Genomic DNA, 19,902 nt, shown 5'->3' with positions numbered 1-19,902 from the left:
AGTGATTCGGTCGACTCAGATGAAGTAAGATTTAGGAAGCCTTCAGTAATTACAGGGGATGGGCCTGGGAAATTGGAGGGAGGTCACTTTTTACAAAACCTCTAAAACCTGCCTTGGAGAAAGGGTCATGTTTTGTGTGATATTTCCTGAATAGGAAAACACCACTGTAAAATGGTGACAATGATGATTGATGACCTTCCAGCAATACCAGTGAAAGTTAAGACGATGGTGGTTATGATGATGATGATGATGATGGTGGTGATGATGATGATGATGATGATGATGATGTAATGATGATGATGTAATGATAATGATGATGATGATGTTGATGACGGTGATGATGATGGTGGTGGTGGTGATGATGATGATGATGAATGATGATGATGATGATGATGATGATGATGATGATGATGATGATGATATTATCAATGTACTGAACAGTAGTGCTAATGACACGGTCTGCATTTTTGAGAGTGACACAGAATTTAGTAAAACCACTACTGACAATAGTGACAGTGATGCTAAGATGGCTAAGATAGTACAGATATGTTTCAAGTTACACGATCAGGTAGAGTTTGAATAACAAGGAAATCACGCTTTTAATATTGAACATTAAGATTGATCTCATACATAAAAATATTACAGCTTTATTGTAATCTTTTGTTATCTGTTAGTCACTGAATTCAAATGGTAAACAATATATGACATCGACATTTTTGACGAGAAATTAATAACCAATTTTTTAATATCTTGAGATATTTTATTGTAATATGAAACATAGGGCCAAAGTCCCTGAAGCTAATATAGACATTGATACAAAATTAAGTATTTCCTGACTGTATGAAATTATCTCACTAAGGTCATCCTAGGGATCTGTAAACCAAATATTAAAGCTGTCTGACCAGCGGTTTTGAAAAAGCAAGCGAACCAACAGTTGACAGAGCTCTGCTGTGTTATGTAGAGCATAACTTTTGTCACAGATGTATTGATGAAGAAGGTGGATACCTTTGACAGCTCATTTCAAGATGGCCTGACAGCTGCAAAATACAAAATTGATTATTTCATCATAATATCAATATATTACATTAAGATAAAGCCTAGGAACCTGTATACCAAATATCAGAGCTATCAGATAAGTAACTTTTGAGAAACAAATATTTTGACCAAAAATGGCAAAAATTGACCCAAAAATACAAAAATTGAAGATTTCATCAAATTTCAATATATCACACAGAGACAATCCCTTGGAACCTGTATACCAAATATCAAAGGCATCAGACAAGTATTTTTGAGAAACATATTTTTTGACAAAAAATGGCAAAAATTGCACCAAAATACAAAATTGCACATTTCGTCATATATTCAATATATCATATTTAGTTCATCTGTAGGAATCTATATACCAAATATCAAAGCTGTCAGACGAGCGGTTTTGATGAAATAACGTTTTGACAAAAAATGACAAAAAAATTCCTTAAAAATACAGATTTGCATATTTCATCAAAATTTGAACAAATATAAGTTGGGTTATCCCTAGGGACCTGTATACCAAATAACAAAGCTGTCTGACCAGTGGTTATGAAGACGAAGATTTTTTACCAAAAACTCCTTTTTTGGCGCAAATTTGCATATTTTCAACAATATCAAAAAATTAAAAAATAACAGTTTCTGAAAATCATTTTTTTTCATCTACACAACAAATATCAAATCAGTAAGTACTGCGGCTCTCAAGATATTTGAGTGGACGGACGCCTCAAACGGACATACATACATACATACATACATACATACATACATACATACATACATACATACATACATACATACATACATACATACATACATACATACATACATACATACATACATACATACATACAGACTGACGACGGACGCCGGACGGATACCCATCCTAATAGCTTCTATAGACTATAGTCTATAGTAGCTAAAAATCACTATATTATCGATAATCTTATCGTTAACGATGAGCTTTTAGGAATTAATTTTGAAAGAAGCAGCATCATTAAATGACTGGGTAGATAGGATTGTTTGAAATCTGCTGAAATATCATAATAGCGAGTAAACTTTGACTTAAAGGACTATTCTCTGTATCTTTTTGCCTTTTTGTCCCGCTAAGATGGTTTGAAATCAAATGCACCTCATGCAAAAATGCTTCCCGAACATTTTTCAAACATGGGCGATGAATGCACAAATAAGATTTTAACACACTAAATAATTTTTGAGTTGCAACTTATGTATGGGAGCCGCATAAATAGACTTGTTAGTCAAGCGCCTGAATTTAAATCAACCAACTCCATCACAGAGGATTGAAACAGTGACGTTTTCAAAGACAATATGGCTTCATTTCGGGAATGCAAAAATCTCCCCGAAGATTCGATAATATTTTTGATAAATAAAGTGAAAAAGGTACACCACCTTTGAAAAGAACCCACGTTTCTATCCTATATAATATGTACTATACATAGTGTACACATGTTATTGCTGTCTACCAAGCTTTAAATAAACTACATAGTACCTAAACGTACATACATTATGGATAGCTCAAAATTAACGTATACATGAAACTGATTCTGCATCCTGTATTCTATCATTGTCATGCAAAATATCGAAACGACAATCGTTTTAACTGCTGCTGCTTTAAATAAATGAATCCATCTCGTCTTCCAGACTAATGGATAAAAAAGTCAAATATCAAACAATAGAATTATAATATGCCTTGTAAATTATTATCCTTCCTCGAAACAATTGTTTCCCTTTATAATGAATATTTCGATTGTAAGAATACAATTTTAACATATGACAGATTGTTGCAGCGTTAGTCCTAGAGCAATAAAAATACATCATATCGTGCTGAGTCGATTACTATTACGGACAAGACACACTGCGCAGGAAAAAGGCTCTATCCATTACCTGAATTTGATAATTGTGACATTTGTAGACTTCGTACCTACCGTCAGAGTGATCTTTGAGATATGTCTCGCCTTACCTGCAAGAAGATATTAGAAAAACTATCATTCGGTAGGCCTATATTATATCTTTGTTGATTTAGCGCTCTTTTAAACTTGGTCCAAGTTTGTGAATCTAAATCAATGAATAAAATATAACAGGGTGATCGCGACTGTTTTCCTCTTTCTTACTGCCCTGTAGTTCCATAGTAACTTTACTGGCTATTACGTTCACTTTACGCATGCGCAAATCCACTACCTAGATGTTGACCACAAAAGGGTTAAGGGAAGGCGGCTCAGGATCGTCTTGCGGAATCTCAGTCAAAAAATTTCAAAAAAAAATTAACATTAATGCAATAAACCTAGCCTTTCTGAAGTGATTTTATATAACACGATCACCAACTTGAATCAAGTCTAGTTCTCGGTTTATCGTTTATTTTTGTTTACTAATTCATTTTTGTAAGAAACCTCCCAACACAGAACTACTCTTTATTGGCAGATAAAGTCTTTCGTCTTTTTTCACCTTTGAACATAACCTGTGCAATTTGATATGACATTTGACCTTAACTAAGTGACCCTCTTTCCCTACTTCACTTCATTTTCAACAGTCAATAGCACGGATACGCTTACCTCCAATAATTATATTTGTAGAAAATGAAACCCAAGTACATTTGAACGGTATTATTCCACTTCATAGCTGAATATAGTTATATGCTAAGTGATTTCTGAGTAGATGTGTTTCCGTGTTCCATTTTGGTCACTGTGTGCGAGCACAATGTCTAAATAGAACGTTTGAATTATAGGTTTCGTGCATAAAGCTTTTTGTCAGATTTTAGTAATTTTAATCTCTAACCGAACAAAGCTTTTTTGTTGAAAATTGATGAATCAATTCTGACAGCTAACGTTTGCATTTCCTTGGTACTACTGTTACAATCGTTTGCATCAGTAATATATAAATATATATTTCTTCAGAGATCGTTTTAAAAAATCGTTCCTAATCATACCCGTTGGCATTAATGGTTGAGCCCTTAGCTCAGCCACTTAAGGTAAAGGACGGTTCGATTTTTTTAATGAAGTAATCGCATTGGATGCAAAAGACCCTCTTAGAAATACGTGACACTTTTGACGTTGCCATGACAACAACGCGCGCTGTTTGTCATCGATAAAGCAGTATCGTATACATTCAGGTTAGGTTGGCCATCAACGCTCTTTCAAAAAGAGGAAAGATATTCAGAAGACACTGGAAACAATCGTTTAAAATGTTCACGATATGAAAACATTTTACTCTGGTCTGGTGTTTTACCGCAAGGCAATCCGCTCTACGCAAGGAAAGTCCGATCCAAGGCGATAAATACGATGCATTCCATTTCAAAGCTTCGATTTTCAGCTGAATTTGCTGTTCGATCGATACATCTCTGCAAACACTTGTCAACGACTAAAGAACAGTGATGAGGATGTCTGTATTGTGGTACCTGTTACTCAAAGGTAAGCGTTTCCTTGATATCTAGTCATCTGCTGAATACATCATACCAGCAAGTCACAAGAAAACCGTCCAGGCTTTGCTTGTAAAGCAGTAAAAAAGTATATCTCGCACAGATGAACTCTAACTCACTAACTCCACCTGACAGTCACAATGCTTATTCCAACAGGATGCAGACTTTGTCCAAAAAACTGTTATCACAGCTGCGAAATGCAATAACTTCCAGGGTGTATCATGGACAGGTGCTGTATTGCTGTTTGAAGCTCGTTTCCTTAAAGCATAGACAGTCTTCCCCCTCCACTGTCTTTGCTTAAAGTAGCAAGTCAATCAGTCAATTTTTCACCTCGTTTCTACTAACTTATGCAAAATGATATCATTTCGAGATTTATGATTAACAGTTGTGGGCTAATTAAGGTTTAGGTTCAGTATGCCTTCACGACTGATTTTGCAGAAAACAGTTTAAAATCTGGACACTCTTGTTTTTTAGCATTATGGCAGAATCATTGTAAAAACTAGAACGAAACATAACGTCATAGATCTGTGTCTCAGCTACTTGTGAAATTGAATCCGTATAATTTGAAATATATGTTTGGGTCTTCTAAAAATTTCCGATGATAATTGGCAAAAATTATTCTGTATAAACTCAATATTTTCTAAAGATGACCAAACACCGAAGATAGTAATGGTACAACCTATTGCCAGCGAATCAGGGGGATTTGAGAATAAATACAGACAGGCAAGCAGGCAGGCAGAAAGGCAAACAGAGACGGCACTGTGCAATGAAGACGAGACATATGTGGACATAACAGAAAGAAGATATACGTGTAGAGAGAGGTAAAAGCGGAGACAGACAGAAAGTCAGAAAAGCAAACAGATAGAGACAGAGAATTGGAGAGAGACAGTTGGAGGCAGACACAGTGTGACAGACAGACAGATAGACAGAGAGGGTACAAATGTGACAGACAGGGAAAAGACGTTCCAAGCAATCAGTACTCGTCGTAAGGCATCATACATTTATCATGTTTTGCTCAAAGCGAAAAAATCAGCATATTAATTGTTGATGTTTATGTATGAACTCCTTACCGAAGGAGCAGTTTCATGTATCTCGGATCTGGCCCCGTACACTGTTTATTGCTGCATTTCCCTTTGCTGCCCATCGCTATAAGGGAATAGCAAAGCCAACAATCAAAGCAACATGTCTGTCCATACTTGATCCTCAGGAAAGGGATTGTGTTTACTGTAAAGAATAATGCCATAACATTACGGTATCAATATAAATATAAATTATAAATTGCGTCGGCATAGATCAAAAGCTTTGACTCATTGAGGTTTTGTATACCCTCTTCATCCACTAGAATTTCACTAGGATACGATATTCGTAAACACTTATGCATCCGGCATATAATTTTAGAAACGACTGACTCGCAAAACGCTCCCGTAGAAACTAGCAAACTGGAGATGAAATATCGACGAAAAGGTGAAGATTGATATTAGTAAACTTATTCAATATTTTGCTTCATGCAAATTTGGGACCCATCAAATAAAACTTTTAAATTGTGTTTCGGACTATCAGTTACGTTTGATCTACTTTACATAGCCAGCCAGAATACTCGGTAACAGCGATAATCTGCCTACCAACACAGCATCAGGTTCAGAACCACATGATTATCATTCAGACTCCTGATTTCCCCGGAAGTTAATTTATGGTGAAAGAGAGGACAGTTGATATTTACAATTTCTACTTTGTTTTACAAATACGATATGCTGACGTGTCACCGTTTAGTTTTACCCCTTCAGTTTGTTCAGCACCTCCCATTATTTATCTATGCCTGTATTTAGATATTTCTGTCAGATCACGTGCAGACACGAAACAAGGACAAGCGATTTGTTCGGAACGTGTCTTTATCCTCATTCAAAGTGAATTAAAAACTTATGTATTTAAATAAATTTATGTCCGGTCCGAAATAACAGAGAAGATAACCAGAGCAACAGAAACGGAGACAAACTGACAAACAGAAAGAGGCAGAGACAGAGCATTGGAGACAGAAAATTAGAAACAGACAAACAGACAGACAGACAGGCAAAAGGAGGTGCAAATGTCCTTACTTGCAACATGTTGGAAAATGATTGTGTTTACTATAAAGAGTAATGCCATAACATTACGTTATCGATGTTTATCTAAATTATAAATTGCGTCGGTATAGATCAGAGTTCTTGTAAAATCAGGTGTTTTGTATATTCATTCACTAGAATTTCACTAGGATACGCAATTGTAAATACGTATGCATCCGGCCATATAATTTTAGAAACGACTGACTCGCAAAATGCTCCCGTAGAAACTAGCAAGCTGGAGATGAAATATCGACGAAAAGGTGAAGATTGATATAGAATAAACTTATTCATGAAAGACTGGGACCTAGCAATTAAAACTTTTACATTATAATTCTGTTACACATATTAATTACAAGTACTTGATCGACTTTGCAAAGCCAACCGGAATACTCGGTATTTTGCTTGCCAACAAAGCCAGTGAATTTTATTGTTGACAAATAAATCGAGTTACACCGGACCAGCTGCACAACCATAGATTATCATCCAGGTTTGTGTGGATGGTAACTTATGGTGAAAGAGAAGACAGTCAATATTTAGACTTTCCGCTTTCTTTCACAAATACAGTTGACATTTACATGCTGACGTGCCATCGTTTGACACTTTGAGTTTGCTCAACACCGCCAAATAGGCCTATTTATATATGCCTGCGTTTGGATATTTCTGTAAGATGTATAAAGTATAGACATGAAACAAGGACAAGCGATTTGTTCGGAACGTGTCTTTATCGTTATCCAAAGTAGGTGGGAACTTGTGTATTTAAAATAAATTTATGTATGGTCAGAAATTCAATAATAACTAAGACATTGGTACGGCCGCCACCTGATGACGTCATACCTGCCAGCAGCTTGTTGCCGCATATCGTTTGTTGAATGTTACCTCCACGTAAAGGTGATGATAGTCACCTTAACGCCGTGTTGATTTCTTTTCTTTGTGGTTAACCATGCTTCACGGACTAGTACAGGAACGAGACCAAACATTACGTTATGGCTGTCGAGCTTTCTTTGGATTGGTAAAGACCGTAAATTTGCTGAGGAAAATCGCTCTCGTGTCATAACTTTTTTCCAAGTCATTTCCTATTATTTCAAGCATCACATGCATGGTTGCACAATCACCTAACAAAGTTCTTTCCTGTGTTCGTAACGAGCAGTTTCAATACTTCTAGTAATAAGACTTTGCATATTTACGCATACAGAGTAAATGAATGTGACAAGTCTGAAATTTTCGTCAAATTGACGCATACGAAAGATTCGGTCGTTAAAGTAATTGAAAACTTTGAACTGCGAAAAAAAAGCTTTTCTCGACTCTTATTTTTTTCTGTCGACATTTTTCGAAGCATTCAACGCGATGCCAATCCTCATTATTTTCTGTAATACGTGCGCGCATTTCTTTTAAAAGCGATTTCAGATAAAGCACGTGCACATCAACAGTGTAGTATTCTGAAATATGTCTGTGACAAAAGCTAGGTATAAGGAGGTTTAACACGCAGAGTCCGGCCATTCAGACCTTGAAAGTATTTCAGTCTATAGCTTTTAATCGGAACAGCAACTTCTGGTTTTTTAATTACAGACTTGCGGCAAACTTTTTGAAAATGGTGATTGTAATGAATTGAATAGAATGAATAGAATTAGCATCGATAATTCACACTAAAGCTCTAATAATTCTACGAAGTTCGTGTTGTAATAGTTCTATCGGGAAAGCCGAATAGATTCATTTCTGTGTGAATTGATTTTTTGTCTGTTTTCAGTATTTTTGCTGAAGTTTTGTTATTCCAGATTTCGGGCCAACGAACTTTTAGAACAAGAGTACAACCCATGCCTTATTTTGTAATATCCTAAACCTTCCCGTCATTTCCATCACCTGGACATACGAAATGTTCGAGACAGCAATATATCCTGATTTACATTCATTATTAGACCAGGAACCCATGAGATTTTCCTGGATCTAAACTCATACAGCAGTTTGTTGATTACTTGTGCTTTAGACGTATCGTCCTTCAGAAATTCCTGTCTCGATCGTCCACGCAGCAATTCATTCAGTCTTCTGCCAAAACGATCACTGATATTTTTAGGAAATCCTTCTTCTCGGATAACTATACAAAACGTATTTAAATCGATCGTATTGAGTACTTCTGCAAGCATTGAAGATTGTCCAAAACCTTGCCAGACACCATGTTATGGCAAGTATGTTAAAAAAAGGTTCAAAGGCAAACAGTGTGCAGCCGTTAAAGAACACGGCGACCAATTGTGGACATACTATATCGTACGCTGCTGCCTTACCTGTCACGGAGTCCTGTGCTATTTAGGGCCAAGTCAAGTTCAAATTTGAGTACGAATGCGATAACAGTACCACGGCGTTGCATTACACCAGAAGGCATGTAATTAAGTCATTATGCATTGTTTTCATAGCAATCAATGAAATTACTATTTTGAGTATTTTTAATCGAATTCGAAAAATTTGATTTCAATCAGTTTACATACATAAAGCAAAGTATGAAATTAAATCAATTGAAATAATGTACGTTTCGGAAAAGAAAGAAGAATATGTGAAAGAGTCGTCATGCATCCGCCAATATGGCCGCCAACTTCATTATTATTGGTACCAATTAATACAACAAAGAAAATGCTGCTCCCCGACTTTTGTCGTCGTGCCTCCAAAAACTGCTATGCATATCGGGTAATGTGACGTACTGAAGATTGGACCCTCCTTAGAGAAAAGCCAAACATTCCAAGAAGTGCACGTGGAGAACGTCCACAGAATTTAATAAATCTTAATCCAGGCTGCGATCCTCTAGAATGTATCATTTCCGAGAATATTACGACCTGATGATATTTTCTTTGAGAATGAAATTTTTCTTTGGGTAATCGGTTCACCAAAACAACTTTGATTGCTACTTATATTAGAGCGGATGACAAAGGAAAACAAATCCTATCATTTTCTCCCTGTAGCTTCGAATTCTCAGTCAAATGAGTCAAAGGTTACTGTTTTTTTACTTGAAATATTCGTAACTCATGGCAACTTGCACTTGCATCAAGATTCTCTCGATGATGAAGAGTCAATATTTCGAGAGAGACATACGGAATATCTTGTGTGCATGTGATCGTTAGCGTGGTAATTTTTCAAGTTTGCTAGAGAAGCTTCAGCAGCTTGTGGTTTGACTTGATATGCCGTGAACTCAATATATTCCCCACGTTCACCGGGAAATACAAACACATGATCATGCCTCACTCTTTCGAGTGATAGTATTTATTGAGTGTAATATTTCGTTCTATAAATATTTCAGACTATGTCCAGCGAAAGTAGATGATGTGTTAATGACGTCACGTGGGCTTATACGCATTCGTATTTGATGTAATCAAGATGTACTCCGCACATCAGTCGTGCATATTATATTCCTCTGCATGGATAGCAAATTTGGAAGTGTTTGGATGGCATGTATGAAAATGAGACGATAAACGCTGCATTTGATCAATTTTCGGTTTTACATTTCAAATGCTCGCACCACGGTGGCAAAACTTTGTTCAACATATAATATGACCGGTAAAAATTATGCTGATGTAATTTTCGTTTTCAGTGTTTATGGTAGTATACTCTCTTCCCCCGTACGAGTATGTCGGATGTTTTATTGATGATGATGAGAGGGCACTCAACTGGCACAAAGAGGATTCAAAAACCGAACAAGCAGTTGAACGATGCGTGGACATTTGCGATGGTCTTGATGCCCCTTATGCTGGACTTCAGTACGCAAAGGAGTGCTTCTGTGGACATGACTTTGATATCCATGGCAAAGGTGACGAAAGCACGTGTTCTATGCCATGCACTGGAAACACACAACAAATGTGTGGAGGAGATTGGAGACTGTCCATTTACAGATTATGTGAGTACACATTTACTACCGTCAAAGGTGGCTCTCTACCGAGCTTTATTTTTTTATCAAAATTACGAGCGCACCAGCAAGTTATAACAGAATGCCTTCTGTTATACCTTGCTGGTGCGCTCGTTGTTGACTTTGTCAAAGTTAATCCGGTGATAATCTGGTGACAGCGTCCACAGATTAGTAATTTACCTGGCTTTACTGTGGCAAATTAGGTACTCAAACTCACCAGATAATACACTAAATTACTACCCTTGCTTGCTTGGCGAATTAGGCAATCAAACTAGTAAGATAATAGACTCAACACAGTGAGAAAACTTCAAAGAAAAGAAATCGTTACAAAACCAGCGCTAACATAAGACAAATATGCCGTTCAAACACAGGCCATTGAAACGTCTCTGAAACGGTTCTGGGCCAATACTGACACAGAAAGTCATGTGTGGACACTCTGAAGTGGTTCTGAAGCGTTTCAGATTTGAGACGGTTTAGTCGGCCCGACCAGAGCCGTTGTAGTGATTAACTCTATCCGCAAATCGCTGTGTGGACAGACTGAGCCGCTTCAGAAGCGTTTCAAACGCCCTCACGCGACAGGTATTTGTAACATAAAACAAACAACAACCAATATACAATATTCACTTTCGCCATGTACTACATTTCGCGGTATACTGGTCCGACGAAGAGATAAGCTTGCTACCAAAAACCCTATCAATTCGACCAGAAAAAATTCATTACGATTTGAAAAACGTCGAATTAATAGGAAATTAAACTGCCGAAATAATTTAGTGGTCGAATTTAATTTGGAACGACGAGGATGAAATTTAAGCGAGACATGTTTGCCATGTTGAGACTGCTTCAAAGCATGGACTCTGAAATTTTGTGAGGTCGACAAATTTCGTAACAAAACAACCTCAAACGCACGTTGGTGTCACATCAAAATCAAAATGGCCGCGATTACAGACGGAACAATCTGTGACACTGCCACCGGCCGCTCGTCGGACGACACGTAAGTTGACATCGTGTGCCAGCCCTTGGAAATATATTGTAACTCCTTGACAGGCAGATGAGATAGTCTTATAGCGTTTGATGCATTGAAAGTTTGTAAAAATAATAAAAATGACATCACCGATCATAAGAAACGTGGTGTTGAAGATAATAGTTTTTAAAAGAAGACTATGACGACTATATTTCTGTAAGTATATCTAACTTTAGAAAACCAACATCTGAAGATTTACTTCAACCAACACTTTTGGATTTGTTCTACTCTTTATTATAAAATTAGTCGAATTTCTGGAAAGTAGGTGTACATTTTCGATGTCTGTGTATCGTCTACACCGAAGTCATATCCGAAAGAGTATAATCAGTTCGCGACAGCGTAAACCTCTCTCTCCTCTCCTCTCTCTCTCTCTCTCCGGCATTTCAATGTTTTATATTGTCGACATTTATATATCAGTCTGAAGTTTCAGGTCACTGCTCATTGCAAGTAGTTGATGTCAATTTTTCCGTATCGGGCATGGTCTCTATCGTCACTCTAATCGTTAGTGTTTTCCTGTTATATTCCATATCAAACTCAAAACACAACGTGAACAACGCTGATAATATATTGCATCTTTCGTATCGAAAACCGGTAAAGTTCGTAACTGGTGACATGTCACGGCCTGGAGAAAGTTCATCACCATCGATCGAATGTCCGTGACGCTTTTGCTTCCAAATAGACATATTGAAATGCACAGGGAACTTCGCGGTATGGCAATTATATGAATTTTACCTTGAAGAAAGTCTGTGACTTTAAACTGGCCGTACAACCAACAATAAACATGGCGGAGCAATGATACCGATTTCAGAGACTTCGATTTTTTTTTCATTGCGACCTCGACCGCTGGTGAGAGCGAGTCGTCTATTTTTTCCCACTGGTTATTTGGCTTTGAATTTTCAATTGCCATCATGTGCTAAGTTAAAGCTAAAAACAAGACGGGCGTTCTCTGTGAAAAAATCGGACATCTGAACCTCAACACGCAGCTTGAAAGTTGTTCTCCGAATCAGGACAGGGACATCGGCCCGGGACATCGGTGAGGCCGGATTTCACGTAGTAGCTATGGAAACCGACGGCTCGTTCATTGTAAGAAACCATGCGATGTACGCTCCCTTGGGCCGTGGAATTTCGCCGTATCGCCTCTACAGACTACACCGTCTATTACCTAACCATGCTATTAAACAATCACACGATAGTTCAGTAACATATATCTTCATTAATCTACCGATCATCCACCGTCGAACACTTCGAAAACAATGGTCGCGGTCACGGATTCAAGGACGTTCACAAGAAGAAATTATCAATAAGTGGCTCGCAGAACCGATATTGTATACTTATCACCGTCGAAGTTTATGTCTTTCACTGTAGAGTTCTTTTTATCCAAAACACATATTCAGAAGAGTCCCACAGAGCAGTCAAATGAAAGGATAATTGCTTCAAGCGAATGAAATTGCACGAAAGAATGAAAATCAACAGCACACCATGGACGTGATTTAAAACAATAGCGCTTGTGAATAGGACTATTCTATTTGAGTAAAAAGTGCCGTTTTTCTCGCAATTTTAGCAACTGTAACGACCCTTTATTCTTTAATACCTTTCCATAATTGAATTAAACTAGGTTTAGGGCTTATACACACAGTGTACACTGATGTACAGAACTTTAAAAAGTATTCTGCTGGTAACGAACAGGGGTTTACACTCTAATGGGCGCAGTAAAACAATGGTCACGTCCATAGGTTCAAGGACGTTCACGGGGAGACACGATGGCAAATAGTGCAGTGTCGTAAAATTGCTTAGACTAGTTTTAAGAACGGTACAATATCTGGTCATCGGTGTACCGCTACCTGTGAATCGAAACGACAAGTGTAGACCTATAGCTTCGAAATTTTATGGGAGAGACACCACGACTGAGACCGACAGTAGCATAACAAACTATTCCCAATTGTGCGTCCGTGTTTAATACAGACATCTCTGTAGGTGATTCTGGTTTCTCTTGAATCAAAAGTCCGACATTGACAAAATTGACATAAAATAAGTCCGAAAAGTTATGTTTTATTCAACTAACTGATTCATCTCCTTTGATATCCCCTATTAGCTACATGTAAACAGTCCGGAAAGACTGACATCGATGTCTCCCGGGCCCCCATTTCTTCACCGTTTTGCAAAACATCTCATCAGCCGGACGCATGGGCAATGTCTTTGTACGTTGGTCAAAACTAATGACAGTATAGGTCAGGATGTAACATCGGTCAAAGTAATATTGAATATGGAAGACGAAAATGCTTTCATTGATTGACAAAAATGAGAGGGAACGAGTCAGTAAATATCGAACCATAAAGGGGAGATCGAGACTGCCATCCCCCATGATTAATCAACTGGGAACAAAATATATATTTCGATCGACAGACTTACACAAACAGAGACAGCATTTTATAAAATAAGTCACCGCCTTTCCTATAATAACACCCCGTTTGCGTTTCGATCTACTCTGCTCTGTCCCCAATCGGTATGGCCGTCCGGGTTTCGCCTGCCGTACTGACTGATACATGGTTATTTCTTCACATATTTTTTCATCGTTTGGCATAAAATACAGCATCTCTTTGGTGCACAAGGCAAATCAACGTTTAGAAGGAAAGTCACAGGAGGTTAGGATATTATATACCGTAGGTGAAATTAGAATGGAATGTTGAAGATGAAAAGACTTTTATCAGTCGACAAAAATTGCCATAAACCGAGAATTGAGATTGTCTATGATTTATTAATTGGGAACAAAAATATTCGATTGAGTCATTAAGTTTGTGTTTGATTCGTTTCAAAAATGTGTTCCTACATCCTTAACCGATTGTTTGGCCTCGGATATTTGTAGGGAAGTTTGGATTAGTGTGGACGGTAATGTTTTGTTTGTGTGAGGAAAGCTTATGGCGAGGCGAAACAAACATTTTTATTAACACAAACAATCGGATAAGAATGTAGGAACACATTTTAGAAACGAAACTCGACACAAAAACATTTTGGATAGTTAGGTGGGGAGCCTCTTTCACATTCTTTACAGCCAGTACGACGTCGTCCATTTCAGCCATCTTGTTACAAACAATGCTTGGCCATACACACCTTTTGAACTCGAGAGGGCGCATTAAGACGTCTTAAACATCAAAACAATGGCTTAATTTTGTGTATGTGGACGCAAGCGGACTCAATCTATTAATCCCCTGTGTTTACAAATCACAAATAGTGTTGCAGAAGCGTTTCAATTTTTCCCTGTCTGAACATAGTATTTTAAAGACACCAAAACTGCAAAGAAAGGTTGGTAGTATAAATCTTTATTGGCAATATATATCATAGTCAAACGTATTAAAATAAAATAAAACATAGCAAGAAGAACCTTGTGCTGAGACCAAGACACCCCTACCCCCACCCCTGGGGACGGACTTTCATGCAATTCCCTACGGAGAAACACGCATGATATGCACACAGAGATTGAAAGTGTCCATAGACAAACAGACAGTAGATAAACAGACTTGTATACAAGCAGACAAGCAGACAGACTTGTAGACAGGTAGACACACACATAAGCAAACCGACAGGTAGACAAAAATACTGACATACTGAGAAAAATAAAACTTATAAAAGACAAGTAGATTTAAAGAGGCAAACTTGGACAAACGGAAACTTCTTTCTGTTTTTATTCAGTGAAATGGACAAGGTTTAGGAGAGATCCTCCAGTACAGAACAATCAAACACGAACCGGAATACGAAGTACCTGGTAAGAGTACTCATGTCACTGTATTTTGTTTCCCGTTGCTATGGTCACTTCTTCATGGTATCACAATCATATTTTTTAAAAATTTTATTTAAATTATTTTATTTAAATGAAATGGATTAAGTAATCAATTTGAGATGAATTTAAATGGTTTCGCTCAAGTTTCAGCATAATTTCTTTCCCAGGTCAATTTACACTGGAATGGAAGTTCTGGACTGTGCCATGGAATGTTCAAGGCAGCGGGAATGTTGGTCGTTTTTCCATGACAGCGATACCGCGAGATGCTTTACGCAGACTTTGCCAGAGTTTAGTCCGCGGCTCTATTTTAAGGGCAATAACTTCTGCTCTGATTGCTGATGAGGACTTTAAAATGGAATTGCAGGTTTGGAGGATGAGAGTATCACATGATCTTGAAGAGATAGCCTACAACTAAATGGATTTCTAAGTTGAAGAGATAGCCTACAACTAAATGGATTTCTAAGTTCAGTACACATCCACTGGATAGGAGGTCGGTATAGTAGGACTAACTTTTAATGTCCACGCCATTGTAGCGAGTTCTGCATAAATACGAAGACGTCAAGTAATCGAACAAACGAGGTGGTATTTTTCGCGCTCATTGCACTATAGGGAAATAGTGCGTGACTAGAGCGAGAAACTGACTCTTTCACTGCTGTCGGTGAGAAAATTTTAATCTCCACTGGAGATTGGTGAGAAATGCACTCCGTGGCGAGAATCAAGTGTGAGAACAAATTCTCACCGTTTAACAGATGAAATTTTGTGTAATGTTGACAGTGGTTATTTGAATAGTGTACTCCTGCTTGATCTATCAAAGGCATAAGATCTAATAGATCATGACATTTTGCTTGCTAAACTACATGTTTATGGGCTATCTGATGGAGTGATTAACTGGTTTAGATGTTATCTCTCAAATCGTCAACAGATTGTAGATTACATGGGTAGTAGATCGACTATTTGTCGTGTTACCACAGGTGTGCCGCAAGGGTCTATTTTAGGACCTTTACTTTTCATGATATTTATTAATGATATGACATTGTCTGTTGATTCCTCCACCCTCCACATGTATGCTGATGATCAGACACTACTTACAAAGGGAAAGTGTATTAGTGAAGTCAATGATGCTGTAAATCGTGATATTTTACCAATTTCTAATTGGATAACCAATAATCATATGCGTATAAACGCAAGGAAAACTAAGTGCATTTTGATAACTTCACCTTTTATGTTGGGTCATTTGAATAATTCCGATGTTTCATTGTCTATAGAGATAGCTGATACCAAGATCCCCAAAGTTATTTCAGGGGAGATTTTAGGTATATCTTTAGATGAAACCTTATCCTGGGATGTTCATATTGATAATTTATGCAAGAAATTGAGTATGCGCATTGGATTTTTACGTAAACTTCGTACTTACATTCCTTTTGATCAGCGGTTAGTACTGTACTATGGTCTATTCCAGAGTATTCTTGATTATTGCTGTGTAGTTTGGGGGAACACAACAGTTAAGAATATCGATAAAGTGTTTATACTTCAGAAACGAGCTTTACGTACGCTTTTTAACTTCCGTTTGATTCCCTTCAGTGGATTTATTTTCATTACTTAATGTCATGTCTGTCAGACAAAGAATATTTTACTTCACCGCAATTGAAACATTTAAATGTTTGAAAGGGTATGGTCCACAGTATTTATCTGATTTGTTTACCGCTCAGAGTGATGTACATAGTCATCATACACGGTCTACTTCTCGCCAGGATTCTTATGTACCTAGATGCTTCTCTAAATATGGTCAACGTAGCTTTCAATACCGTGCTGCCAAACTGTGGAATGCTTTACCAATTGAAATCAAACAAACTACTGTTCTGTACACCTTTAAATCTGACTTGAAAGATTATGTGAAAATGAATGTTCCTTTGTAGATGTAATTATTGTAATTTTGCTTGAGCCCCGATGAAAATTACTGTACAAGTAACTCGGCCGCTCAATAAAAGTGTAAATAAATAAATAAATAAATAAATAAATAAATGGAAATTCTCACGAAGTACAGCGAGAATTGAAATTCACTGGCGAGAATCATCAAGACTCGCCGTTCATTGGCGAGAATCATAAAGACTCCGAACGGCGAGTCTTGATGATTCTCGCCAGTGAATTTCAATTTTCGCTGTACTTAGTGAGAATTTCCATTCTCACCGGCGAGAATTTGTTCTCACACTTGATTCTCGCCAAGGAGTGCATTTCTCACCAATTTCCAGTGGAGATTAAAATTTTCTCACCAACAGCGGTGAGAATAAGAACAGATTCTCACCGATTGCGAGAAAGCGTCAGTTTCTCGCTCTAGTCACGAACTTTTTCCCTATAGTGTTGATAGAAGTTTGAACGAATTGTATTGTGAGGGCGACCAAAACCTTGTCTCTGGTGTGGTGAATCTCCGAGCCAAGTTCTTGTAAACAGGAATGGAAAGGTTGTTTCATTACAATACTGTCGAAATGTATAAACGAGAAAAATCAAACAACTTGACCAGGTTGTGATTTTTGTTATGGATTTTATAGAGAGTATGGAGCAAGTGGGCCAATCTAGGACTTGAAGCCACGCCCTCTGAATACACTTATCACGTCGAACAAACAAAGCGTTACCGAATAGTTCCAGTCGGTAGTTGGTCTGAACGTCATTCGTCTTCTAAATTCATGTTCACAAAATAAAAATTTGGAATGAAGAAGAAATTAAATGTATTTGTGTTACTTTTCTTACGTACATGGAATATGTTCTGTTGTTATACAAGATCTAGCTCTAGAACATTCGCTTCATCGGATCTATTATTTTTAAATAGTGAACAGAACTTATGTGAACACAAAGACAATGCCTTGACCAAGATATTACTGTATATAATCAAGGAACTTTAGAACTCCGTGCAGACAGCTTAAAAACTGATCGGTGATAGTACATTGGTCAAAAGTGATCTATTTTGAATATGTATGTATAAACATATAAATACAAATATAAATATATACGAATGCAAACAGACATACATAAGGGTGTCTGTTGGCTTGAGTCTGCGATTTTTGTAGGTCACGAACCTATGTATCAATTGCCCGTTTTTGCAATGACAGAGAAAGTTGCTATCTGTTATTCAATACTTCGATGACACAGAATGATACTATCAAATTCAGTAAAATTACAACAAAACGCCGGGAAAGTCATCCAGCGTGGCTTCCAAGTCTTGTAAAGAATTCAACATTCCAGTAGAAGTGGTTTTCAGCGTTTGTTCTATGAAATGAATAAATATCCGTGCCCGCAAAGAACAGGGAATGTATATGATTTTGAACTAATGACTGAGACTGTTTCAGAGAGACGACCATGAATCAGAGCCAATAGCGTGGACCTTCTCTAAACCAATGATTGAGACTGTTTCAGGGCGACGACCATGAATCACAGCCAATAACGTGGACCTTCTCTAAACCAATTACTGAGACTGTTTCAGTGCGACGACCATGAATCAGAGCTAATAGCGTGGACCTTCTCTGAACCAATGAATGAGACTGTTTCAGAGCGATGACCATGAATCAGAGCCAATAGCGTGGACCTTCTCTAAATCAATGACTGAGACTGTTTCGGAGCGACGACTATGAATCAGAGCCAATGACTGGGGATGTTTCAAAGTGACGAATATGATTGTTACAGAGCCAAAAGCGTGGACTTTCTCTAAACCCATGGCTGAGACGCTTTCATAGTTACTCATTAGATAGTTTCGCTGGCTATTTATTCGCTTTCATTACGAGATCATAACTTGGTTCAAGGTTTTGAAAATGGTCATTCAAAGTCAAGAAGACGTGATTCATCTAGCGAAAGAGTGTACATCTTCAGTCAGCTTTGGTCTCTTACAGTGCGTACTCCTTTCCATTCCTATGGATACAAAACTCATTTCAATCCAAGCTCGGTCATCATACTTTATCATGAACACACTACGACCTCTACTGAAGAAGAATGGATCAGACATCTCTATACCGCGTCGTTGCAGTAATGAAATTAGTTTACTCTTTTGATGTAACTTTTGAAGACACAAGCACTCAAGTTAATGCAAGAATCTCATACTTATAGCCAAACAATTTATCTATGCAACTAAAATGAAAAATAGTAAACTACCATTTGCTATGTAAACTTGTGCTACTTGATAAAAAATACTGCCACCTAGAATACGTAATTGTAATGGCGAGAGATAAACTTGAGACACGTTGTTAGTTGTTTAAATTACTGCTAACAATAATTGAAAATTGAAAACTGTACTATTACACTTTTGTGACAGGCACTGTGGGCTTTCAGCACTGTTACCAATAAATATCTCTAAATACAAAAAGCAGACAACTTGCTGATGTTTATGGAGCACTAATACTTTTTTCGGAGAGAAGTCAGTTTTAGAATATTCCCCGGCGATAGCTACTAGCCAGATGTAACTGAGGAAGGTTCGGTCAGGTTCAAATGTTTATCCGGGAGGTTCCCACTAGTAATGGTAAGCGTAACTTTATGCCATTGTTTATATTGAATCCTTAGACAGCTTCTTGTGACTTAACATAAATGTTTAAATTTTACCACGTCACATTCAGTTACAAGTTTGTAAAAGTAGTATAGCCAAAAAGCGATGACGTCAGGGAAATGAGGTCAAAGGTTACGTTG

General features: G+C 37.5%; 1 protein-coding gene across 1 annotated transcript; it reads left to right on the top strand.

Moving 5' to 3' along the window:
* Positions 1-4,349: 4,349 nt before the first annotated feature.
* On the top strand, positions 4,350-15,647 carry LOC139132639 (uncharacterized). The gene is made up of 4 exons (XM_070698909.1): positions 4,350-4,451; positions 10,130-10,432; positions 15,150-15,222; positions 15,405-15,647. The coding sequence occupies exons 1-4, from the start codon at positions 4,415-4,417 to the stop codon at positions 15,574-15,576; spliced, it is 585 nt and encodes a 194-aa protein (XP_070555010.1). The 5' UTR covers positions 4,350-4,414; the 3' UTR covers positions 15,577-15,647.
* The last annotated feature ends 4,255 nt before the right edge of the window (positions 15,648-19,902 follow it).

The sequence above is a fragment of the Ptychodera flava genome, chromosome 5 (assembly GCF_041260155.1).
Source record: "Ptychodera flava strain L36383 chromosome 5, AS_Pfla_20210202, whole genome shotgun sequence".
Taxonomy (NCBI): Eukaryota; Metazoa; Hemichordata; class Enteropneusta; family Ptychoderidae; genus Ptychodera; species Ptychodera flava.
This window is presented reverse-complemented; position numbering and strand designations above follow the sequence as displayed.

Excerpts from the sequence above, each read along its gene's own strand:
- LOC139132639 (XM_070698909.1), top strand. The coding sequence starts at position 4,415 with ATGAGGATGTCTGTATTGTGGTACCTGTTACTCAAAG. Across the intron at positions 4,452-10,129 it reads GTGGTACCTGTTACTCAAAG|TGTTTATGGTAGTATACTCT; the intron begins GTAAGCGTTTCC and ends TTTCGTTTTCAG. Across the intron at positions 10,433-15,149 it reads ACTGTCCATTTACAGATTAT|TGAAATGGACAAGGTTTAGG; the intron begins GTGAGTACACAT and ends GTTTTTATTCAG.